At 33.1% G+C, this 26750-nt stretch overlaps 1 protein-coding gene across 1 annotated transcript; it reads left to right on the plus strand.

Annotated features, from left to right (window-relative positions):
* The first annotated feature begins 1023 nt into the window (after window positions 1-1023).
* Window positions 1024-3852, plus strand: LOC129231721 (uncharacterized). Its single transcript, XM_054866084.1, has one exon. It carries the CDS (start codon window positions 1024-1026, stop codon window positions 3850-3852), a length of 2829 nt encoding a protein of 942 aa, XP_054722059.1.
* The last annotated feature ends 22898 nt before the right edge of the window (window positions 3853-26750 follow it).

Here is a 26750-nt window from a genome sequence, read left to right on the forward strand (position 1 = left end):
ACACGCGTTTTACTGGATTGTGGTTCGATGCGTAGCTTTACCACGCAAAACATAGCTAATAAATTAAAATGTAGAGTACTAAGGAAAGAAAAATTGTCAGTGTACACATTTGGAAGTAAAACCCCGATCGAAAAATACTACGATGTCATCAAACTTACGTTAATCAACAGAAACTCTCCCGACTTAAAAATAGAAATTGAAGTGCTGGTTACCGACGAAATATCAGGATCGAATATTCCCCCTCCCGAAGTTGAAGACTTTAAGGGTATGAAACAGTTGAAAAATTTGACACTCGCCGATTTTCCAGAAAGTAAAGAACCCATTACAATTTTAATTGGTGCTGATTATTATTATAACGTTGTAACGGGATATATTAAGCATTTGAGCAAAACACTAGTTGCAGTTGAAACAATTTTCGGTTGGTGCTTACAAGGAAAAAAAAGTGAAAATAACTTTTCCTTAATAATGAATGTAGTCGTAGAAAATAGCGCGATTTCAGAACAAATTCAGAAGTTTTGGGATTTAGAAACTTCAGGTCTTATTGATTCGAATCAAGATGCTGACGCAACAGAAAATGAAATCATGAGACAATTCGAGTCTCAGATCAAATATAAAAACAAAAGGTATACAGTGGAGTTACCATGGAAATTAGAAAAGCGGGATTTAAAAGATAATAGGAAGATAGCTGAAGAGGGATTTTCTAGACTTAGAAAAAGATTTTATAGAAACCCTGAGTTGTATTTTGAATACAAAAAGGTGATAGATGACTATTTACGACAAAAAATTATTGAAGCAGTTATCAACTCAGATGAGGAAAACGAAGTTAAATTTTACCTGCCCCACAGAGAAATAATTAGGAAAGATCGTGAGACGAGTAAATTGCGTATAGTTTTCGATGCCTCCTCTCATGATTCTAATTGTCTATCTTTAAATGACTGTCTTCATACAGGTCCAAATTTATATTCTGAAATATTTGACATTTTATTGAGATTTCGCTTTCACCCCATTGCTTATACAACGGACATGAAACAAGCATTTTTGCAAATTTCGCTCAACGAAGAAGATCGAGATGTTACTCGTTTTTTCTTTACCGATGACCCCTCGGACGAATCTTTTGCACCCCAGGTTTCTAAATTTACTCGCGTTCTATTCGGCATCAGTAGCAGTTCGTTTTTATTGGCAGAAACTTTGAAATATCATCTGAAACAGTATACAGAAAAATATCCAGTGACTACAAAATTTTTAAATGATAATATTTATGTCGATGACATCATCGGTAGTCATGCATCTGTAGATGAAGCCTTATCTCATACATTCGAGTCCATAGCAATTTTCGAAGGTGCTAGTTTGTCACTACACAAGTGGCGCACTAATTCGAAGACCCTACGCGAGTTATGGAAAAAACATGGAGTGATTTCGAGTCATAATACCGAACCCCTCATAGAAGAAAAGATGACTTACAAAGTCTTAGGTATAGCATGGGACAACTTAAAGGACATTCTTTATTTTGATGTTGGAGATCTAGTCAAATTTGTTTCTAGAGGAACTGACACTAAACGCTACGTACTCCAGGTCTTAGGACGCATCTTCGATCCTATCGGAATTTTAGGTCCTTTTACAGTGATAATTAAATGTTTGATGCAACAGATTTGGGCGTTACGTATTGATTGGGATGACAGATTACCCGAAGATCTAAGTTCGTTATGGAGAAGCTGGTGCGAAGAAGTTCCTCAACTGACGGAAATTTCAATCCCACGCCACTATTTTTCCGAAAACCTAAATATTGATATCAAGACTCTTGAACTTCATTTCTTTTGTGACGCAAGTATGAAAGCATTTGGAACAGTTGCCTACATGCGTGTTTTATCTCGAAATGAAGACGTTCGAACGGTCTTTGTAGCTTCTAAAAATAGAGTTGCTCCGATAAAATCTCTTACATTGCCTCGGCTGGAGCTCATGGCTGCAGTACTGTCTGCAAAATTAAGTTTTAATATTTTGAAATCCTTGAAACGTGACATTCCGTGCTATTTCTGGTCTGACTCGAAGATAACAATTTTTTGGATAAAAGGAAATCCTGAAAAATTCAAACCTTTTGTCAAGAATCGGATTGAAGAAATTCGCAAATTCACAGCACCTTCAGACTGGTTTTTTTGCCCCGGAAAAGTCAACCCCTCAGATACCTTGTCGAGGGGAGCAAAAGTTTCTAAACTGCTAGAAGATCCAATCTGGCTGACAGGACCGCAGTGGCTAAAGAATTCTCCAGAATACTGGCCGAAGTCAGAAAATGAGGAAGCAATAAATACAGAAGAATTAGAATACAGAAAGAAATCGAAGGACATCTTTCAGTGTGAATGTCTTGTTGAAGAAAAGGAAAATGCAATCAACATTACTAAATTTAGTAATATGGAGAAGTTGGTGAGGATTACAGCTTGGGTGAAGAAGTCGATCATGAAATTTAGAAAGATTTCTAATATAGAAAACACATTGACCGCTGAAGAATTAATAGAAGCTGAGAATCATCTGATAAGATTAGAACAGAAGATCTTTTTTAAAGAAGATTACGAATCCTTGAAGAATGGAGATCCGATTCAAAAAGACTCTGATTTGTTTAACTTTTTGCCATTCATGGATGAAAATGAAATTATCAGACTAGGAGGAAGATTAGAATTTGCTGAATTATCTACAGAAGAAAAACATCCTATTATTCTTCCAAAACGGTCCTGGCTGACATTTTTAATCACAAGAAGAGAACATGAGAAAATGATGCACGGTGGAACAGCTTGCACTTTAGCTCGAATTCGGCAACGTTTCTGGATCCCAAAGGGACGGCAATTAGTCAAGAGTGTAATCAAAAAGTGTCTAATCTGCCAAAAATATCTTTCGAAGGCTGCTAATCAAATTACTGCTCCGTTGCCGCTTGACAGAAGCAACACCTCACCTCCATTCTCAGTTTGCGGATTAGATTTTGCGGGACCAATTTATGTGAAAATTTTTAAAGAAGTTCGAAAATCCTATATAGTTTTGTTTACATGTGCAGTTACTAGGTCAATTCACCTTGAACTCGTTAGCGATATGACTACAGATTCCTTCTTATTGGCACTTCGAAGATTTTTAGCTAGAAGAGGAAACTGTAAGGTAATATGTTCGGATAACGCGAAAACCTTTAAAAGGGCGAAAAAAGAAATAGAAGACTTATCAAAAATTATCTCTGACAAATTACTTTCGCAATTTCTGACTAAAGAAAGAATAGTTTGGAAAAATATAGTTGAAAGGGCGGCTTGGTGGGGAGGTTTTTACGAGCGACTTGTGAAATCCGTAAAAGATTGTCTGCGGAAAATTGTAGGGAAAGCTTTATTAAATTTCGAAGAAATGACTACATTGCTTACAGAAATAGAAACCGTCCTCAACTTGCGACCGCTAACTTACGTCTATAATGATAATAGTGAACCTTTGCCTTTGACACCAATGCACTTCCTAAATTTTGGACGAGAGCCTGAATATCCTATCAATTTCGCTGAAATAGTAGAAAATGAATCGAAAAGATCTTCACTTTTGAAACGGAAAAAATATCAATCTCTTCTTCTCCGGCAATTATGGATAAAATGGAAGCAGCAATATTTACTTGACCTGAGAACTGTTCACTCTTTGAATAATCCAAACAAACAACCGGCACTTAAGATAGGAGATGTAGTGCTCATCGAAGAGGATTCCAAAAACAAACTGCTATGGAAACTCGGAAAAATTGAAAGAGCGTTTCTCGGACGGGATAATAACGTACGCTCATACGAAGTTAAAACTGCTTCTGGACTTTTGCGGAGAACGATACAACACTTGTATACCTTGGAACTTTGAACTTTTGAAATTTGAACTCTATTAATTTAAATTGAACATTTATTTATATTGATATTTTGTACTAACCTTTAAATTTGTTACTTAATAATATTTAGTATAGTTCACTAACATTTTTAGAATTATATTTAATATTTGAAATTAATTTGAAAATGTTTTTGATTCATGCATAATTTTGATTTATTGATTTAATATTTTGTGTATTTGAAATTTTGAAATTACGATTTTGTAATTAATACATTATTTGAAATTGAGATATTGATGAACTCTTGAGAGTTCATGGTGGGGAGTGTGTGGAAAATTATTTGATTTGGAATGGCAACAGCCATTCAACGCTTCCTAGCATGAACCCGAATCAAGAGTTCAGTCGCCACTGAATCACCTTTCGATGAATGTTGAAATTTGATGTGACGAGAGTCACCCCTTTTGATGGGACTTATGTTCCCAATTTTCGATATAAATTATGTGCACTGTATATACGTTTCAACTAACAGTTCTTAATTAAAATGTTTTTTCTAACCTTCAATTCGTTTGTCGATTTTTGAATTTGACGTGGCAAGTGATTTATCCATTGAATCATTTTACGATAAGGGTTAATAGGGGTAAAAGGAGACATGAGGTAAATGGAAAAAAACACTATTACCACAATTGAGATAATTTTGAAATTCATATGTTGATGAGTGAAGAGTAGGTAGTAGAAAAAATTCTGAGAGTTCCATGAGGTTCGAAACAATTGGGTAGGAATTATCATTGCTTGAAGATGAAACTGTTAAAAAAATGTGTTTTTTTTTTTTTTTTTTTTTTTTTTTTTTAAATTAGTGATCTTACATTTTTCTGTCCATAACGACAAATGCGAAATAACTGGTTTCAACTCGTTTTCCTCATCATGTAGAAGTTTACTGCAATCGTTTATTTATGAATATCACCATCCCCGATACTTTCATGGGCAAGTTAGGTGTTCTTATTTACCGCATTAGTACTGTACTCTTGGATAAATGGAAACAACTAAGTTTTTCATTTTTCATATGCTTAGAAGATTAAACTGTGTTGTGAATTACACTTTTTGATTATGAAATTAGCAATTGAAGTGAAATTATGCAACATTTTATGTTGTGGGTGATTTGCCACTGCTATTTATTTAGAGCTAAGCAATGATTACAAACACATACCATAAATGCAAAAGACAGTTAATTTTCTTTAACATAACTTGTGCTACTACAAATTCATTACGCATTGAAACATTACTTTAAGCTTAAACAATTCATTTGTTTGACGTGCAAGAACGGCTCAAGCGCACATAATTATGTAAAAATTCTACGAATCAGATAAAAATACAATACTTCCTTTTTTGTAAAAGGAAGTAAAAATTAAAAGTATTACGAAAAGACGTTGCAGTCGGAGTACAAAAAAGTGCGTCTGTTTTTGCAAGGAAGATGCTAACTCGAAGTAATTTTAATAGAAAATATCAATTCAAGGTTGAAGCTTATTAAAAAAGATTCTTGGAAAAACAAATATGGAAAATATTACATTTATAGAATACGCATACACAGTATCATTATTTGAACATAAAAATGCAACAAATGAACTCAAATAATTTTTTTCATTAAGTGAGGGAAATTAATATTGTTAGCGGTATAAAATAATTCTTTAGAATTAAAGACTAAATGTTTATTTAAACATTCAACTTTGAGAATACTTGGAAAACCTTAATAAACCTTTCGTTCCCCGCCAACGATGTTTTTCGTTATAAAACGAAGGCTACCAATAGATGAGGCATTCAGCTGTAAAGTGGATCGAAATGGACTTGATCAACTTTAGCTCTGAATGCCTCATACAGAGAGTATACAATGCAGAGAACAAAAGATATCTCAAGTTAATCTTAGTTTTAAAACTATCAAGCAATAAATGATAAAGTAGTGTTTTCCGACTTAATAAGATGTCAAGAACACCGCTGAGATCTTATATGAGGCATTGAGAAGCAAACTGTGTTTTTGTTTTAAAGTTTAGTGTAAAACGCGTGTAAAGTTCAAATCCTAGGCAAGTCCTAAAACAGACGAGAATTTATTTTTCCATTTGTACCAGTTATCTCTAAATCATTAAATTTTGGCTCCCCATTGCTTCTAAGAGAACCATACGGAAACTAACTACAAAAATTATGAAGAATATTTACTCTATACACTCAAAAACTAGTGCATTAGTACTCTCTGTTTTCTGAGCTGAGCTTCTGTTAGCTGAAACCTCCCGCTAATTTGTGCTTGCGTCAGGTCTGCCCAGATTTTATCAAAACAGGGAAGGAAACCAAGAAGTAAAAGAAAGCAAAGTAACGTGTTAAGCAGTTCTTAAAAGTAGCGTCGAAAAAAAAAAAAGACATGGCGACTGCGACCTGTAAGAGCCTATCTTCAAATTATCGCCCCCTTTTTTAAATGGAATCCATCCCGAGTCCAAGTCTTTGTTTTCGTGAACGGACGATCGACAGCCGGTCGATCCGACAGTTGATTAACCGAGACAGTTGGTCGATGTGCGACCAACAGCAGTTAAAAAAAGGAAATGGGAAAAGAAGAAAAGTAAGAATTTTTTAGACCTACAAGAAACTATTTCTCAAGAAGTTGGGTGTACTTCATAATTGGGTCATTCCACGGAAAACGGTCATTTTGTCCGCACGTGACGCCTCATATATGTCATTAAAAATAATATTTTAAATATTGTTGAACAAATATTTTCACCTTAACAAATTACAAACTTATAAGTGATATCTTTAGTAAAACATTTCGTCATCACCCTTTAAAATTCTTACTTTTTAAGGAAATATATGAACCGGGCGTCAAGTGCGGGACAAGCGGTTGACTTTTTCGTGGTATGACCCAATTAAGAATGTTTTCAAGTACAATAAAAATTTAAAAATGAGCTTTTGATATTAAGAAATACCAGGTGTTAATGCACTCTAGACAAAAAATTTTGCACTGCATATGTCACACAATGCGAAAAGCTCCACGAATTTAGAATTGCTTTTTAAAGCAAACATACAGTTCAAAATGCGAGTATCAGCATTGAAACTATTTAAAGCACAAGCTCCTAAGTTTTTAAATTACTTTATCATAGCGACAATTTCGAATGTACAACAATAGTGAACTAAGAATCAAAAGTCAAAATAGTTTTACTTTAAACCCCATGTCCCCGAAGCTTTAAAAAAGAAATTAACATCAGGATTCTTTGCTAATAAAAATGTTTCTGTACTGGAGAAAACCTATGTTGGTGTGAAATAGAAAAAAAAACTGTAATAGAGCCAAAATTAGAATCAATTTCGGAGCACACTGTTTCGTATAGCAATTCCTGAATCTTTGGGAATGAAACTGGCATTACTGTCTTTGATAATGATGGTGTCTTTGAAATCATGTGAGTATTGAAAACAAAAAATAACTAAATTGAAACTAAGAATCCATTCTCTAGTTCATTTTGTAATAGTTTTTCATTTAAATTCTTCAAAACTTCTAAACACTTTCGTTAAACGTGATTTTCTTAACGATTATTACTTGAAATCACCAGAACGTTTTAGGATATATAAGAAACTATTTCTTCCCCTTTTCAAGGTAGAATGTTTTTTCTTGAAAATGTATTATAGCATATAGGAGACGAAATTAAAGTCTTGCTTTTAAAAATTTTTAAATCATACTTACAAACCAATCTAACTTTTACTCTTTTAGTGCAATTTCAAAGTTAAAAAATGATGTGAATTAACTGATAGAGAGATGGAAAATATTTTCTTCGTGAAAAGAAATCAGCCCATTCGATTATTTGTTAAACTTTTACTCGCTGACTGCTGCTGCACACTTTTGATTTAGCTAAGGGTGCTAAAAATGCACAAACAAAATTATTTTGAAAAATATAGTGTCTGAAAGTGAGGGTTTTTTTTTTTTCTTTCAGTTACTACTTTTTTCAGTTTTTTTTTTTCTTTCTTTTTTTTCAGTTCATACCGTTAATTGAAATCAATTTTCCAACTCGTGATATTTTATATTGTGCATAAAAATTAAAGGTAAATAATTTTAAATATAAGTATAAAGCCCTCTATTTTTTTTCTTTGCTTAAATTTCTAGCAAACATTTTCAATAAAACGTTTCTTTTTAAAAGATTTTGAACTGATGCGCATTAGTCGTTTCAAAAAAAAATCACGAATTGTTGTATCTTTAAAGCTGTAAAACAGTTTTCCTTACAGTTGTATTCGAATGACTGAAAAACTTAATTACACAAGAGAAAATGTAAGCCACGCTTTTCTTATATTATAAACTATGTATGTGGTTTCTTTAACCGATATAACCACTACTTCCCTTTTTAAATGCGATTTCAACACATAACATGAAATCAGGCGTTTTGTCTCATCCGTAGCTTAATTCATAAACTTTCAAGGTGTTTTTTTTCTTAATTTCTTTTTTTTTTACATTTTTGTAGTCAGATATTTTTTGACAGATATTACCACTCTACAAAGCGATTTGGAATACCTCCGGCTCAATCAGGTACAAAACTGCTGCCAAAAAACCAGTTATTTTAAAAAACATCTCAATGTGTGAATGCTTTTCCATCCCTCCTGTAAATTTAAAAAAGTGGATTGAACTGGATTAGATAATAAACACTTTAAGTATCTGTACCCCGGAGGTAAAAGAAGCCGTATCGCAAAACAATAATTAAATTTTAAGAAACCAACTGCGTTGGTTTTGATGGTAAACACCTCAAGCATCTGTACAGCGGAGATAAAGGAAGCCGTTTCGTATAACAATAAAGTAATTTCTAGGGATAGAAAACAACTGTATAAAAGAAAAAAATATATATCGCGTCCGGTGCGACCTATATTTTATAAAAACTAATCCGAGAATAAGTTCTTTATCTCAAGGGTGCGGATATGTTTAACTGAGGACAAATATTTTTATGTGTGCTTAAAAGCTATTCATAACTCGATTACATACCAGGTTTAATTGGTATGTAATCCCATCACGTAACTACAAAATTTCGAATCCAAGCTATTTTACGTCTTATCTAAGGCAAATAAAATTTGCAAAAAATTTTAAAACGAATTTATTCATCTGAACTTTTATTAAAATTTCTATCAAACTTTTTCATTAAGAGTGACTTTTTAAAACGTTATTAACTGAAGCGTGCGAGACTTTTATTGATAAATAAATGTTACAGGACCCTTTCTTGTCGAATCGTAAGACTTTTTCTAAGAACTATATTTTATTAAATAAAAAACTCAATCAAACTGAAATCATATTTTTCTTTATTAAAACGTTACCTTTTATTTCACCAACGTTAATAATCATAGTACTAACAGGACTATTTGAAAGTACATCTACAAAGTGCATTGAAATGAGGCAGCAAAGAGATTAAAACACATAAATAGACAGGTATAATAGAAGTATAGGTATCCCTCTCATAACACGGTTGATTTGTACCGGGTAATATCAAAACCCGTGTTGTACGAGACTTTTTTATTAATATGTTTTTTACTAATTTTTTAAACTAATTAATCATGTACAGAAAATAAATCAGGTCAATATGTATCGTGTTGTATCGAAACCGTGTTTCGTGTTATATCGAAGTAGTGTTAAGCGAGACTTTAAAATAATGTGAATAAAAGGAATGTGTATCATGTTATAACGAAACCATGTCTTAAGATATAAGTTTTGTAAACACATACATTTCGGCTCAATAGAACATACAAACTAAAACTGGCAACCAAAACATACAACGGCCCACTGATCCAAAATAAGAGTTGTTATAAACGATACAACTTAACTATGTTACATACCTCAAATTAAAAATATTAGGAGCAACAGGAAAAAACTTTATCAACTTCATTTACTAAGAATAAAACACATGCCATCAGAAAAAAAAATCGTAGCTTTTCTATAGCAATAAAAATCGTCTGAGCAACAAAAACGAAACAAAATATAAAAAAGAAAATTAATTTGAATTTTGAAATTTTGAATTTAAAATATGTTTTTTGCAATCACGAGTTGCGACAGGATCCTACTCATTGGAATTATTGTTTCTAGAAACGGCTCCTGTCCCTCTAAGCCTGCCCCTCCTCTTTAGCGGTTACGTGTGTATAGTTATGTATGTGTATGTGTAAGCTTGTGTGTGTGCGTAGACCTGTGTATGCACGTTGACATGTGTATAGTGTATGTGTGTAAGGGCGCGTGTGTGTGCGTAGACCTGTGTATGCACGTTGACATGTGTATAGTGTATGTGTGTAAGGGCGCGTGTGTGTGAGTGTGTATGTGTATGAGCGTGCGTGGGTGTAGGACATGGACGCCACCGACCATGAGAAAGGGGTTTCCGGGAGACATTGCTTAGGACCGGAGGAGTCGCGCCTGCAGAGGACGATGGGGTTGAAAAAGGAACCAAACATCTAAGACGGTCAAATGAAAACAATTAGCAATCGCGATTGCTCAATAAATAGAATTATTCCATTTATTTTATTTTATATTTCGTTTCGACTATATTTTTTATTTGTTTGCCAAATTTAGCTTATGTTTAATTCTAATGTTATTTTGTTAAAATGCATTGAAAACAAAACTATTTTCATCTTTTTGTTTTTAGAACACCGATGAGAAAAATAATATATTTAAAAGTTAAATTTTTTAGTGTTATACGGGGAAGCCAAACTTTGTAGCCGGAAACATTATTCTTGTTATTAGTTTTATAAAAAAAAAATAATAACTTACTAGAGTTATTAGCATACAGTTTTCAGAACTGTATGAACAAAAATGAAATTCCATATTTTAAAATTCGTGTTGTATCAAAACCGTGTAGTATTAAATTCAAGTTTTGTACCGCGCAATATAAAAACCGTGTTATAAAAATCGCAAATTTGGTATCGCGTAATATCGAAGCCATGTTGTACGAGTACCGTGTTATACGAGGGAGGCCTGTACGTTCATTAAGTGAATGAAATGTGTAAAATAGATTTTAACGCACTAGTATTGGAATTGTGTATGAAAAGCAGGTTATATTAAAATGAGTAATGATAGTCATGTACGTAAGAAAGACTAAACAAAATTTCAAAATATTGTTTACTTTACCATCTAACTACTAAAAAAATTCCATCTAACCTATTTCTTACAATTTCGTCTAATTGCTGCATGAGTATACATAGACCTTATATTATTTATGATTTTTAAACAAACTGCTTTTTTGCTGCTTATGTGTTAAGTTGAAATTTTAGATGTCAATTTAAACAATGTTTATTTTTTTGTATAAAAGTGTACTTTTACAACGATACTTATTTCTCCCCGAAAAGCAATACCGACAAATCCGAAAACATTAGATTACACCAAGCATTGAGTCGTATGTGTATTCTACCATAGCGTGAAACTCAAAATTCTGTAATAAAATCTTTTAGTATAGCCGTCCTCCAATGCGAATGGATTGGTTCCAGGCTCGTTGAGTAAGATTTCACTTCATAAACAACGTTATTACTCTTGCAGTAAAACTTTCAAAGATTGATTACTGGTTGATGTAAAAATGTTAGTTTCAAAGTAGACTCAATAAAGATGCACATGAAATTAACAGTTAACAAAAGAAAGGTAATAAGTTAACTGAAGCTCGGAAAGTCAAATATAAACGAAGCAAATGACTTGTTTTTGCAATATTGTGAGGGAGTGTGTGGATACTTGATAACTCGGGAGACTTGATCTCCCTCATGAATCTCGAAAATTCAGTTTTAATACAGGTGACAATACGGAGCTGACATGGTACATTATGTCGCCAAGTTCCAGATTACCCGTTTTGGGCATGCTTTTGAGGTTATGAGTCATTGTCAGTTTTCAGTGATAAGATTATTACTATTTATGTTTATTTATTTATTTTGGATTCTGGATTAAAAGGCATAAGCAATACTTACATTGTTCTGATGATAAAACAGAAGATGCGGAAAGATATTAAAAGTGTGAGAAATAACAATGCCTACTTATGCATATTTCTGAAATATGTTTGTAAGATATATTTGAGAACACTTGATCTTTTAGACCAGCGGTCGGCAACTGGCGAACTCGGTCCAGATCTGCACAGAGTTCGATCAAAAATTGGACCGCAAAAACTACTTTAAAAGTATAATTACCTAAATAAATTAATTTAGAATATTCTTCGGTAGATAACAATGTCTTTGGGTGCTTAAATTATTGCAAAATATTCTATTGTGGATAACAATACCTTCGGGCATCACTCTCAACACTATTTTTAATGTACTATATTTGGGGCAAACCTAACCTGGCAGCACTGTGAAGGCAACGCAGATCCTAATCACAAATCGTTTAACACATTATATTTCGAAAAAACTTTGCACATGAAATTACAGACGGTATTACACACACATCGTAATAACACATTACGACGCTTCAGGGATATATTTCCCCCAACAATGGCTTTCAGTTCATCATATTTTCTAAATTAATAATTGACTGTTTTGGCCATTTACCTATCCCTCATGTAAGGGGCACATACGGTTAAAAAAGTTTTTAAAAACAAAAATTGCTCAAAAATTACGGTGCCCACCTGAAACGCACTCTTTGCATAAACAAACTGCTCATTGCATGGATATCACTTACAAAACCTCAAGACCGCAAATGTAATTCCTCCCGTTGCTTTTTGAATACAGATACGCCTATCGATTGTATTTAATATTAACATTGGGAACGAAAATTAAAATTTAAAAATTGTTTGGATATATACAGAACAAAATGTGTAAATATGGGCACTCTCTTTTGTTTCTGATTTAAAGTTACTTTCAATTCAAAAATTCTGCCTTTTTGTCTTTCATTAATAACTATAACAGGTATCCTAAATGCGAGAAGGTGAAACACTGATAAATATCAATAATTTTGTTTACAAACCGGCTATTTACAAAAAGCTTTAAAAAAGTACCAGAAAAAAATGTAAGTATGGGTACTCTTCAAAAAAAAACTCACCAAAAGTAGTTTCAAAACAGACTATACAAAATGGTAGAGACTTTATTTATCAGAGGGGGGGGGGATAGTTACAGAAATCGCAAACATAGCTGGCTCTCTCAGCCCCTGCACAATTGAAGTGTACCCACATTTGGCACATGACACAATTCACCTACACCTCTCCCCAAGTGTCTTCAGAGAAATTTCCATCCCGAAAGATGCAAGTTGCATTGCTTGAGTAATAATTTTTCTAGTTTAAAAAAGAGAGGTGGTATAGGTATGGGCACTCTTTAAATGGGGGCCCATTCTTAACCCAACTACAGCTAAAATAGATGACCACTATCACATGTAGCATAAAAGCGTGCGTGGCTAAAGGCAAGCTTCAATAAGTAGCTTAAGATCTCCGCTTTCCAGATATCACTGAGAAATTGTTTTTAATTAAACATACGAACATAAGAAAACGATTACACATACCTTTAAAAGTTTAGTCCAAAAAAAAATCAATTTGCACAATAACTCACGCTGCACTACTGCTTGACACACTACTTGAAAGAATGCCGGGCACACTTAGCCGATAAGTTAAAATTTAAATGCCTTTCAGTATTTACTTCTTAGTTTTGCGGAACATTTGATCAAGACTGTGGTAAAGTATAAGTTCCTACTACAGTGTAACGTATTTAACGACATCGAGGTGATTTTGTTAAATTTTTCATAGCTTTTATAAAAATATTTTGCTTATTTTTTAAAATTTGATATTAACATTTTTCAATCCGCCGTGAGCAATAAACTATGAATGTCTGCAAGTGGTCTTAAAGTAGCTAACTTAAACGTTTCCAGTCAAAGGTGGTGCAGTTGGAGAAGAGAACATTGTCTATACCCTATAAAAACAGTTCACACTATTATGGAGCCAACTCTAGCTTGCACAGGGCCTTGCTGACAGCTTGGGTTCATAGTTTCTTGAGCCCTGCGGCACACTCGAACTTTACCATCAGCTCTTATCAATTGTAATGGTGATTCAACTGACAAAGCCACAATTTTCCAGTCGTCTGATATCCAACAATATGGTCCAGAGCCGAGGACAGTAGCTGAAGGGTATGCTGTGAAGTGCTGCTAGTAAAGGCACTAAAATCACTCTTTTGCTATCATAGCCCATTAAAACCAATATCGCCACACCGTTCTAACGAAATCGTTTGTCTTACATCACATTGATTTTTGTGGTTATTTCACGCAGTGTGGCTCGTCTATTATACTGCCCATTCTACACACACATTGCAGAACTCAGTCGTTAAACGCAAACGGTCAGCCACTGCGTTGTCTATGATGAAAGATTAAAGCTGAAATTGGGTATAGTTTGCACTTTTGGCATTGAGGATCTCAGAATGTTGAATTCTCTAGCGATTTTCGAAACCTTGTACTACCATTTCACGTTCATAGTCTGTTAATCTTGTCGTAACATAATCAGGTCAGGAGTATTTAATGTAAAATACTTGAATACAAATGAAAACCCTACCAATGTACTGCCTAATCATACCAATCATGCATGTTGTACGCAACCCTATCTCCATCGGTATATTAACGTCTCACTATCCCATGACGTTTGTCACAATATATATATATATATATATATATATATATATATATTGTGTGTATGTGTGTGTATTTGTGTATAGATAGAGAGATAGAGATATATATCATATGATAGAGATAGATATATAGACAGAGACATGTTTTCGACGGGACTTCTAAGCTCTAGGTTTTGTCACCGGTAGCGTTAACCTTGGAGGAACGAGGCACGAATTCAGAGGACTTAAGCAGTCTTACGAGATTGAAAAAAAAGAGTGTCTATATTAACTAAAACCTATTTTTAGCATTCTGCCCTGTCTCACTTTTCTAAACCTTGAAGGACCGGACATACAGAATTCCCAAAGGAAATCTAGGGCTAAAACCATAAAAGCATCAACTATCACCCGCCGCAGGCGGCATTGAACTACCGCAGGAGGTGAACGGGGGTGGGCGAGTGAAACGAGCAGATTGCGGAGCCCCTTGAGGGTGGTTCAAAAAGTTACGTACAAACAGCATCGGTGGCGTCGTCATTAAGAGTTCAGATTACATAGGAGCTGAGAGCAAAACACAATTGTTACCCGCTAGAGAGCAATATGCTCTGGCATAGGCAAGAGCGAAACCTGGACCAAACCCGTCTAAACCCCTTGGATGTTTACTTCTGGGCATACCTCAAGGTTCGAGACACCTGTTCTACTGGCCATATACATAATGGAATGGATCGTTAAGCAGGTCAATTTCATGATTCCATGAAATTGGCTTGCAGTTTTACGATTTCATACGGCGACGATGTAAAGCAACTACCGTGGCTAATAACGCGGATTTCGAAATCTTGAACTTCGATCCAAGTTTTTGTAAAATAAAGGTATTTTCACGTCGCTTGTTATATATATATTTTGAGAAATGTCAGGATACAATTGCAGTGTCAGCATTGCGTCTCAGACTCCCGGTTCCTTTGGGATTCTCACTCCTCATGACCTGACACATTCACACGTGCCGTTTGGACGTGCCCTTTTGAATCCCTCCGAATAAATATATGTTTGTGTGTGCCTGGGAGGTAATGAGCACTGCGTCACAAAAACAAAACTTCTCCAATGCGTTAAGTCCTTCTGCCTTAAAACCAGTTTGGTTGTAAAGTAACATAATTCTGTTGTATAGCTTGTTTACAATACGAAATTTGACTAAGATCTTTATACCTCTAAATACTGTGTAAAAAGATGAGTAAGATGATGCTTAGATCTCGATATTTAAATTATGAGATAGTGTTCTCCACAGCCCAGATACATACATATAATCTAAATGTGTAAAAAGTATAGAAACAAAGCGTTTAATATACAAGTCACATATAGCTGGGAATTTTTTTTTTTTCAAACAGTGGAGATGTAACTCCGAAGTTCTAATCTTCTAATTAGTGAACAATTCAGTTTCCTATGAAGGGATATTTTATAAAATAATTATTGTTTCATCGCAGTACTTTAATGCTAAGAAGATTTTTGGCTAGGTTTTTCAGTAAGAAAATAGTTTTAATTACGTTTCTTCATAACATTTACATAGTTAATAATAGCATTTGTAGGTTATGTTGTATTTTATTGTTTATAAACTTGAAACCTTAAATTTAAGATAATATTTGGCAGTAAAAGGTTATTGTTTTCCTTTCTTAGGTACATTTGTTTGAAAAGCACAAAATTTCTGAGAGTTAACGCAATAAAAGACCTCAAAAATAACAATTTGATATTTTTAATGATAAAATCTACTCGAGAGAATATTTCAGCGAACTGTAAGGCAAAAGAAAATGTGTAAGACGAACTTCTTTATACCGAATTTGTTTCCATGAACTGACATTTTCCTGCTGTTTGTGTAGGAAATATTTTTGTATAGAACAAAAAACATTTTAAACGATTTTTTCCTTCTTTTTTAAAATTTATTTTTGAGTTAATTTAATTGATTATTTTGAAATCTCTAAAAACGGTATTCTTATTAAATCACTGTGTTTTTCATTCGGTTTTTCCGCCTTTACTTCGTTAATCCATTTTCCTTAGTAAGGTATAACTGTTACTTTTATCTGTCTCTAATCAATGCTACGCCAAGGCTTTGCAAACGCAAATATATATATATATATATATATATATATATATATATATATATATATATATATATATATATATATTAAACCCGTGGCCCACTGAGAACGACGAGGAGCAAGTCATTTGCTATAAATTTACCAATACTAAAAAAAAATTGAATCCTGGGTTACTGTATATAAGTTTAAAATATAAATAAAAAAAGAGTTATTGCACATTTTACTATCGCGTAATTTTCTGCCTGACTTGCGGTAAAATTTTGATATAATAATGAAAAATTCAATATCTATTTTACATTAATATGCTATAATATATTAAGATATTTGTAAGTCACAGTAAAGTAATACGAATATAAATGCATACCACATAAAATACTTAGCCCACATTCATTGTCAAGATAATTCTCTCTAAAACAAAATTTTGTCTAGATTTAATAAGACAAAATTCAATCGTTATTATACTGAAAACAAATATAATAAATTAACTTACAGCATAGTTTGTTTGTTCGTTTTTTATGTATACTTTTGTATCTTTTTTCTTCTTTCTAGTAAAAAAGATTTTTTTTTTTGAATGAAAATTGTTTCTGAATTAATTAAAAGCTATTAAGGAAAAAAAAATCGTGTATCGTATCCTGGAATTAATGAGAAAGTTAAGAAGTCACTTACCGTCTAGGCGAGTCCCTTGCCGTGTGTTAGCGGCTGGAGTCTGAAGGGGGTGTTGAAATAGAGAAAGAGGACAAGTGCCCCCCAATCTTTTTATTACCCTCGGATGCTGACGACAGCCTTGATGCTGATTGGTCGGTGGGCGAAGTTCGAGAAGTGCAAGAGAGACGTTCATGCACGTGAGTGGCATCGGAAGGCACACAATCTTTGATCATTGCCTATTTGGGAGGGCTGCCACTTTTGGCGAGGAGAATCTGGACAAAAAACGGCTCAGATTATATAATGGAAGTTATTATGGAACTAAACGTTCCGCCATAATTTTTGAATTGAATTGATCAGCATTTAGAGAGCTGTATATTTCGTATTAAACCAACTGGAGTTTTTAAGGGTGCAGATTGAGAGCGTCATTTATTATTATTGCTGCTAAAAATAACAATGGCAAAATTCTAAATTCTATTATCTGATGATAGTTCAACATTTAACAACTAAAGAATCAAATCAAATTTCATTAAAATAAATTACACACAGGGAAAGCGACTTATACAATATTCTTATGGCAGCTGGAAATTTCTTGCAAAATACACGTACTGAAATTTTAGTAAAATACAATTCTTATGTTATTAAATCTATCTTTACAGTGTAGAAAAAAATATCAGTTTACAAAATTTTGTTACTTGTATGCTTTATTTGAAAATGATTAAAAATAATTTCGTTTTTTTCCGTATTTAAAGGTAAACGAATTCAATTTTGTTGTTATTTGCTATTCTCAAACGGAGCTTGATGCTGTTGGGTGCAAGTTATTATACTTCATAAAAATATTTTTCTTTTCATTTATTTCATTATCTATTATTAACACTTTATTTTTTTACATTAGCCACACTTTTCCTGTGATTTAGTTTTGGACTTCACGTTTCCTGCTTCTGTGTACTTTATAAAATACGAAAAACGAAAACGTGATTTCGGAAAAGAACACATTTTTGTAAATTATTTAATGACTTTTTGGGCACAAGTTACCGTCAAGGTATACTTAGAATAATAAAAAAGTAGGGAAATTCCATTAATGTAAACGTATTAACAAACCATTATATCTATATATATATATATATATATATATATATATATATATATATATATATATATATATTGTCTTTCTCATTATAATACTCCATTTTTCTAAAAAATATTACTTAACTTTTTCTAATGTAGTCTTTCACAACTGTGTTCGGTAAAAGAAAAAAAAAATGTAAAAATCTTGATTTTTTTAGTTGCATTTTCAAATGAGGGGACGACAACTATGTTGTTTACGCATTTTAAATTAAAAACTGGCTTCTTTTTCGGTTTTTGCTGATCACTGGTTTAACAATTAAATGAATTGTCCTAATGAAAAAAATATATATTAGAGATACACATAAACATGAGCTTTTTCTAGTTGAGGGGGTGAGAAGCAAAGGGATGTACGTGGACATTTTCAAGTTTGGGGTAAAACACGTTTAAAAATAACGTCCTAGATAGGCTTTCATTGTTTTTTCTCTAAATCATGCTTTGCAGCAGCACCTAGTTCTATATCTTGCCCCAAGACAGAGGAGAGGTTCCTCTGCTATTTGTACTAGCTATCTCCAAATTTTTAATTTTGCCACTTACATCCCTTTGCTTCTCAATGCTTCAATCGATAACAGCAAGCCTTCAAACGTTGGTTCACACACATTTTTCTAATTATGACATTAAATACTTGACGTAAGTTGAAATCTGGTACATAATTCAAAATACTAAGAAATCTAACCATGGCTATAAGATATATGGTATCAAAGAGCAATATAGATCAATTTTTTTTCGCAAAGTTTCTCATTAACATGGTACTTTAAATATTTTATAAATTTATTTATTTATTGACGCTTTTGCAAAGAATTTAAACTGTGATTTCAAGCTGAAATCACTCTTGTTCAGTGAAACCTTACAAACAAAGTGTTTCAAAAAATGACCAATAAAATGCATTTAGTTTCAAATTTTAAAAAAAATGTTTGTTGCCTATTGTTGTAATCTTTTATTTTACAAAGTTTCATAACTATTTATTTTTCAAAGTACTTTTAATTTTAAATTATTAATTACGAAAGAACTAGAAATTTTCAATATCTGCATAACAATTAATTAAAACAAAATTTCAATGCGAAAATTGTATAATTTTTAATACTAATAAACATATCGAGAAAAGATAAAATCTTTATAAATAAGAAAACGTTTTTTTAAGAAAAATTAATATTCTAATATTTTCAAACGATAATCTTGTCCTAATTGCCCTTCAATACCAAAAATTTTCTTTTTTAAGATGTAGTAGCTGAAATTTAAACAATCGTCTTTTATGTGAATGTTCTCCAGGTTTATAGGCAGTGGTCTATCCAGGATGTTCCAGCTTCCGCTTGACACATCTCATGCTTCTTAAGAGCACAAATGAAATGAAAGAACAAGTGTTTCTTCTTTGAATATCCAGAAATATCATGGATGGATTACGGCTTATGAGTCCGGGTATTGACGCCGGCTTTCAAAGACTTAGTTTTTATTATACTGATTCACACACTGTAACAAATTTCGGAAACGTTTCTGGATATATCGGAAACGTTTCCGAAATAGTAGGAATCCTTCATCCAATAGCGAACTCCTTATTATTCAGAAAGCTTTTTGTTATTTCAAGAAATCTAGACGCGGAAGTGATGACGCAATGCGTCGAAACGTATTTCATCCTTCCAACACGGGCGCCAATGAGTCGGAATTAACGAGAACTTATTTTTTTCTTATCTATGGTTGCTGCAGTCAGCAACTCTTTAGCATTGGATTGCTTGTTATTTCATGTCTAGAGAGTAGTAAAATGTGTCGAAACTAATTTTACGCCTTTGCATTTTGCACTGCCCTTGATTTTTTAGACGATGTACGCAGCTATTAAGTTAGTTAACAACCATTTGCTTTCCAGTGCGACTATAATTAGATATATATTGTGTGTTCAAGCGTGAATAGTTTTAACACCCGTGTTTATACTTAATGAAACGAAACCCTTTGGATTACTTATTCAGTTGTAATGGAGGTACTTAGATTTTCTTCCGCTCATGTTCACTTGTAAGTATTAATGAATATTTTAAAACATGTTGTTATATACATTTATATTTTTGTTGATTTGCATTTGATGAGGCTCCAATTGTAACTGTTTTTTGGTTTATCGAATTAATTTAAAGTTATCTTACATACCTATGTGCGCGGTGTATTATTTGTTGTAACCAACTGAAACTGATTAATTACGCAAAAGAAATAAGATTTATATTTGAGAAGCAATCACAGAAAAGTTATTTCGAAATACTTGGATGTACATACATTTTGGTTCAAAAAGAAAAAAAAACAATTGTTTAATTCATTAAAAATATGGTAATGCAAATGTTTTCCAGTATTGTAATATGCTTCACAAAAAATGTGCCAGTATTATTCATCTTTTTTTATTATAATTTATTCATTCATTTAAAAAATATTTATACCATTAGAAAATGACCCAGTTATCTATTAGTAAGCAACATAGTTATGTAATTAATTCACGTGCTTATTCATTTTGTTAAATGTGGTTGACAATAAAAAATTCCTTGACAATAGTTGTTCGGTAAATAACATTTCCTTCGTGGATATTCTAGTTTAATGTAGGGCAGTCAAGAGGAATGAGTCAATGGCAAAAATGGAACAGCTGCATTTATGCCGAAATAAGAAGTAATATTATTTCATGTCATTGTTTTAAAAGTGATCATTTTTTAAATACTATGTTATTAATATACAATGTTCATGTGGGGAGAAGACGAGGGGCGTTCACCACGCAGACTGTGCCATTGACATTTAAAAGGGGTTGCTTTTTTTAAGGGGGGTGCCTTCATAGCATTTTATGGGTGCACCATCACTCTTATGGTGGGGGGGGGGGATTCTCATATATATGAAATGGAATAATCATGTAATGGAGTTCAATGTTTTAATAAATAAAATACAGTAAAACCTGTAAAGTTGACCACCCTTGTAAGTTGACCACCTGTCCATGTTGACCGCTATTGTCAGGAACGGAATTAGCCCTATCTAATATAATGAAGGAAAACCTCTGTAACTTGACCACCTCTCTATCTCGACCACCTGTCTATCTTGACCACCTGTCTATCTTGACCACCTGTCTATCTTGACCACTAATGTACGCCAAATTTGGTCTGAAGTATTGTAAAAAACCCTTTGTAAGTTGACCACTTGGTTTATTTTTTTAAACTTTCTTCAGCATATTATTTTATTTTATTATTTATTTATTTATTCATTATAATAATAATAATTTTTTTGATAGCTTTCAAAGAATGTTTTTAATGCTTTGAGGACATACTAGCATTTTGCTAACTAAACAGCAGCATAAAGTTTATGCTGCTCTTTATTCTCCAAACTTGTTTTTCATTTGTTGTTCTATTTTAGATAGCTTTTTGTACTCTGTTCAATGAAAATAGGTGTCAGTTGCAATACGTTGTGGCTTTTCAGGAATTCTGCTAAAAAGAGCAACGCCGGATCTGTACATTTTGGGCCCCCTGCAACAAAATATGTAGGACCTCTCCCTAGTGGCCAGCAGTGTCTATTTGAAAAGCGATAAGCCTTAGTGCTAGTTTTTTTTTTTTTTTTCTATTTTTTCATCAATTTTTAGGGCTGTTAGCCCCTTCAAGGACGTGGGCCCCTCGCACTGCGGGTACGCAGATCTGGGCCTGCTAATAAGTAATGAGTAAAGCTACATGTTTCTGGTGCAAGGGATTAAGAGATAGGACATTTTAATTTTGCCTTTATGAACTGGGAGAGTCGAGCTTATTGCTCTTTGTGCGATAAGTTTTACTTAAAAAGGCTTCAAAAAGAAAGTTAGTGGAACTTGAGATTAATAAAAAGTATGAAATATTAACAGTAATTGAAAATGGAGAAAGCCAGAAAAAATTAGCTGGCATATATGGAATTTCTAAAACTAGTGTCTAATATAGTTAAAAACAAGGGGAAAGTAACAAAAGTATTTGAATAATATTTTTAATTATTGTTTCACTTTCAATAATGTTAAACGATGAAAGTGGAGCTGAAAGAGTAAGGGTGAATTCCTCAAAAAATGAATACATGGTGCAAGAAATGACAAAAAAAATAAAAAAAAACATTACCGCCCTTTATAAGTTGACCACCTGTCTAAGTTGACCGCCAAAGTACTGCACCGCGAGTGGTCAACTTACACAGGTTTCACTGTATATAATGCATTTTGCGCACACTGTAAAAATAAAATCAGTAACCTATTTTGATTAAGTATTTATATTTGTGATGAACTGGAATTGGGCAAGAACAGAAGAATCAACCCGAATGGTTCCAGCAGGAGGGCTTGGTGTCATATTTAAACTCACCAATTTCTCTGTTGGTACTTTTCGGTACACTTTGTTCGCCAGAGAAATTGACTTGAGGTGAACGAATTCCGGAACGCGAAGGGTAGTTAAGTTCTGTCAACTTTTATTCGAAAATAAAAGCTATCTAGTTTGATACAAGATATGTTTTAAAGTTCTGCATTAAAAATACAATATGTTGATAATTTTGTCTTGAAAATATTGAGAGAAAAACTGAAGTTTAAGATTGTTTAACAAACAATCCCTCTTTTGAAAAAGTACCCCCATCCCCTCCGCTGACGATTTTGTGATTAAGAATGAAACTACTATATTATTTCATAAATTTTCAAAAATTTATAACTGCACATATGTTATGCTGTTAACCATGCTATTTGTCATTAGAAATTAAGAAAAAAAAAATCCACGAATGATTCTAAAATTGCTTGTTTCATTGCTCTTATATATGAAAGAATTGAAACTGATATGGTATGCAATAGTACAGTAAAGAATGATATTTTAGAAAAAAATCACGGAAAAAGCATTCCGAAATTCTCGGAAACGTTTTTGAAAATTGTTTGGAGAATTCCAAAATACTCGGAAACGTTTTCGAAACTTTCATGAACCACAGCTGCACAGAATACTCAGAAACATTTCTGGAAATTACGGAGAGAGGATTACGAAATACTCAGAAACGTTTCTGAAAATTACAGAAAGAGTATTCCAAAATACTCAGAAACGTTTCTGAAAATTACAGAAAGAGTATTCCAAAATACTCAGAAACATTTCTGGAAATTACAGAAAGAGGATTCCGAAATACTCAGACACGTTTCTGGACATTACAGAAAGAGAATTCCGAAATACTCAGAAATGTTTTTGAAAATTTCATGAACCGCAGCTGCACGATATACTCAGAAACGTTTCCGGCTTTTTTTTACAGTGCACTATGTATCTTACTGATAATTCACGCATGTATCTTATAAATCATAATTTATATCAGATTTGCTACAAATGCGAAAATATCCTAAGTAGCAATGAAAATGTGTTTCTTCAGTTATAATTTCTCTTTTAAAAAAAATTAATCGGCTTACGCATTGTGTTTTTCTTCTATTGAAGTCAAAAAATTTCTGGCATTCACCCATATTTATAGTTAAAACTACCGGTTATCGGCGGTCGGATTATCCGCGGGTCTTTTCACTATTTTTTTTAAACAGTCATTAAATGCTTTTAAGCTTTTGATTGCGTTATTGTTCATTTTTAGCTTTTACATATGTATATTTTTTACATTCCACGTTAGTAGATGGAATGTAGCAATGTATTTAGCTATAATTTAAATGTAACTGTGAGTGTTATTCATATTTTTTAGCGATTGTATATAGTAGTAACGTCTTTTACATATTATTTGGATTATCTGCGGTTTTCACTAGTCCGCGGTTATCGTGCCACCCTATTCCGCGGATAATCGGGAGATTACTGTACAATCTTTAAAACCTACTTAATATGGTCATGAAAATATCTTTAAGATCCTGCATTCAATGCCACATTTTTTGAAATACATTTTACAAGGCTTGTGAGTATCATGGAGGTCTTGTCTGCAATACTACAAATCCGAAATCAACTTGAAATAGCCAAGAAAATAGGATTAAGATTTAGAATGCAGATCCCCTTTTTCTAAAATATGTTTTCGAGCAAGTTATACGTTGTACAACCTTGAGTCACATGATGCGATGTCGTATTCTCCAAAATCTAGTTTATACTTACGAAATGGTGTTACGATTTTAAATGTGACGAATAATTATCAAAAGGGAACATATCTACTTATTAGAAAAATTCGCTTCAAGACATTTCGAAAAAAGGGAACGATCCTGATTGAATCTTTTGAACGAAAAGTTTTTTTTTTTTTTTTTCAGAAGAGCACATGCCCAAAATCTCCAAACTTTAATTTACTAGTTTGCGGTTCCAGTACTTCGATGTGAGGTGGTGATATAATAAGGTTTGAGTGAAATAAAAACTATGAACACTCAGGTTATCGTTCAAAAGGGGCGCATAGGCAAAATTAAAATGGCGATATCTTTTTGTTTTTGTACGAAAATTTCTTACTGTGAGACATAATCTTCGTCCTTGTCAAGACATAATTTTGTTGACTTTGTGCTCAATTCTGTACCCAGAAAATATGATAAAACTATTTGCTGTTAGCCTATTTCGTTTTTTTTTTTTTTTTTTTTTTTTTTTTTTTTTTCACCGACTGAACAATGTTTGGTTCCCTTTTGAAAACTTAGTTCTTATGTGATGTCACGTTGAATAAATATGACATGCAACGTAATTTTCCTCACGATCATGTACGTAATGGTTTTCTCTCCAAAAATCTATTTTAAGGGGCAATGAAAATTGTATCACAGGAGCTTATACAATGTCTATACTCTGAACAGCTCAGAGCATAGCTCTTTTAATCGCTCTGGATTTGATTTTTCTCACGAATATTTGAAATGTATAATAAAAAAGCTGATTAACAGCTCTGAACATGAGACTTCGAATGGATCAAAGTAGGGATGCGTCGTTTATAGACGGAAGGGTCTAATAGACCGACTCCTTAAAAAGTACGGTGAAGAACGATCTCTTAAAAAATGAACAGCCATTCTTTTGAACGGTGGACGATTTGGAATTTGGAACATTGTACTGATGCACTAATAGTAGTCTTGTCACACTCGTCTGTCGTTCGTTCGTTAGGCTTTGTGGTGATTGATTTGGAATATTCTCCCGGAAGTACATTTCTGTACCTCAGAGGTAGACTGATGGAAGTCCAAAAAATGTGATTTTTCGTTTGTTATGGCATTGTACGTACAAACCTATTCCGCATCGAGCCAATGAACATAATTCTTTTTAAAAAATCCTTTTCAATTTTTTACCAGGATTAAAAAAGCACGCGTCCCATCCTTTGCGTGCGCTAGAAAACAGTTTTTTCTCTCTCCTGTAAAATTATCATACGTTTTTCTGGATCTGAGGAACAGATTTGTTTGAATTCTTTCGTTTTTGGGACCATTCCACTGAAACCGGTCATTTTGTCCCGCACGTAACGTCTCATATATTTCATTAAAAATAATGTTTTAAAATATTAATGAACAATTTTTTTCTTCTTAACAAATTGCAAACTTATGTGCGATTTCTTAAGCAAAAAATTTTGTCATTACCCATTAAAATTATTACTTTTTAGTGAAATATATGAACCGTCACGTGTGGGACAACGGGTTGACTTTTTCGTGGAATGGCCTTTTTACTTTTATTCGTCTTTAAGCTATACTACAATACACGTAAACATATTGTTAGTTGTTTGTTTTTTTTACTCTGTAATGAAGCATTTGGCATCATTTGCTCTTCATCTTTTCGTCGTCATTTTGCTTACATCGCCATCGGTAAGTTAATGAATTAAGTTTTCTTTTATAGCCTACTGTCCGGGTTTTTAAATTATTTCAAAGTTTATTAATTTATAATTTTTAATTGCTTCTATTTAATTATCTTTAAATGAACGTTTTGAAAATAGGAATAACTCTGTCAAATGAATTAAGGAGTTCAATGAACGGGTAAAAAAGATGAACAATTCTCTGTTGAACGGATCAATCAAAAAAAAAAAAAAAAACAGTCTAAATCAAAGAAAAATGTGATATTAAAGGAATCATCCCTGCACCTGATCTTCAGAGGGTTAAAAGGAAGTATTCGAAAATTAAACTTCACAATGGACTGATCGATCGCTCCTACACACCTGTTTGCGACGCGGTGTGAAATTGTAATCCCAACCGTCCCCATTGGAGAGACCCCTAATCATCTACAAATACCTCCGACCGGGGCCAAGCAATTGTCCCCGCATATCGCGTCGGGAGTCAACTAGAAAAGGACAATGAAGTGGGTACTTATTAAGTGGCGTACCAACAAGTGGGAAATTCCAGACACCGCCATTGCAGAGCTTATCGATGACGAAGACTCATTAACTGCGCCCACTCGACTGTGAGACACATCCACAAGCTTTATGGCCGTATTAATGCGGGGTCTATGCATAGTAATAACATAAAAAGAAAAACCCCAACTGTTGGAGACTTTAATGTCGACGACTAACATGGTAGGAAATACATTATCGTGGATAATAAGTTAGGAGTAAGTTTATTAACATCCCTAACTTTCTGTATTTTAATAGTTTCGTGAATTATTTATTTATTTATCTTTTTTGCACTCTCTCTTTTTTCCTCCATATGAGCTGAATCAATTGTCTTGACATCTAAGAAA

Source organism: Uloborus diversus, chromosome 10, assembly GCF_026930045.1.
Source record: "Uloborus diversus isolate 005 chromosome 10, Udiv.v.3.1, whole genome shotgun sequence".
NCBI classification, from domain to species: domain Eukaryota; kingdom Metazoa; phylum Arthropoda; class Arachnida; order Araneae; family Uloboridae; genus Uloborus; species Uloborus diversus.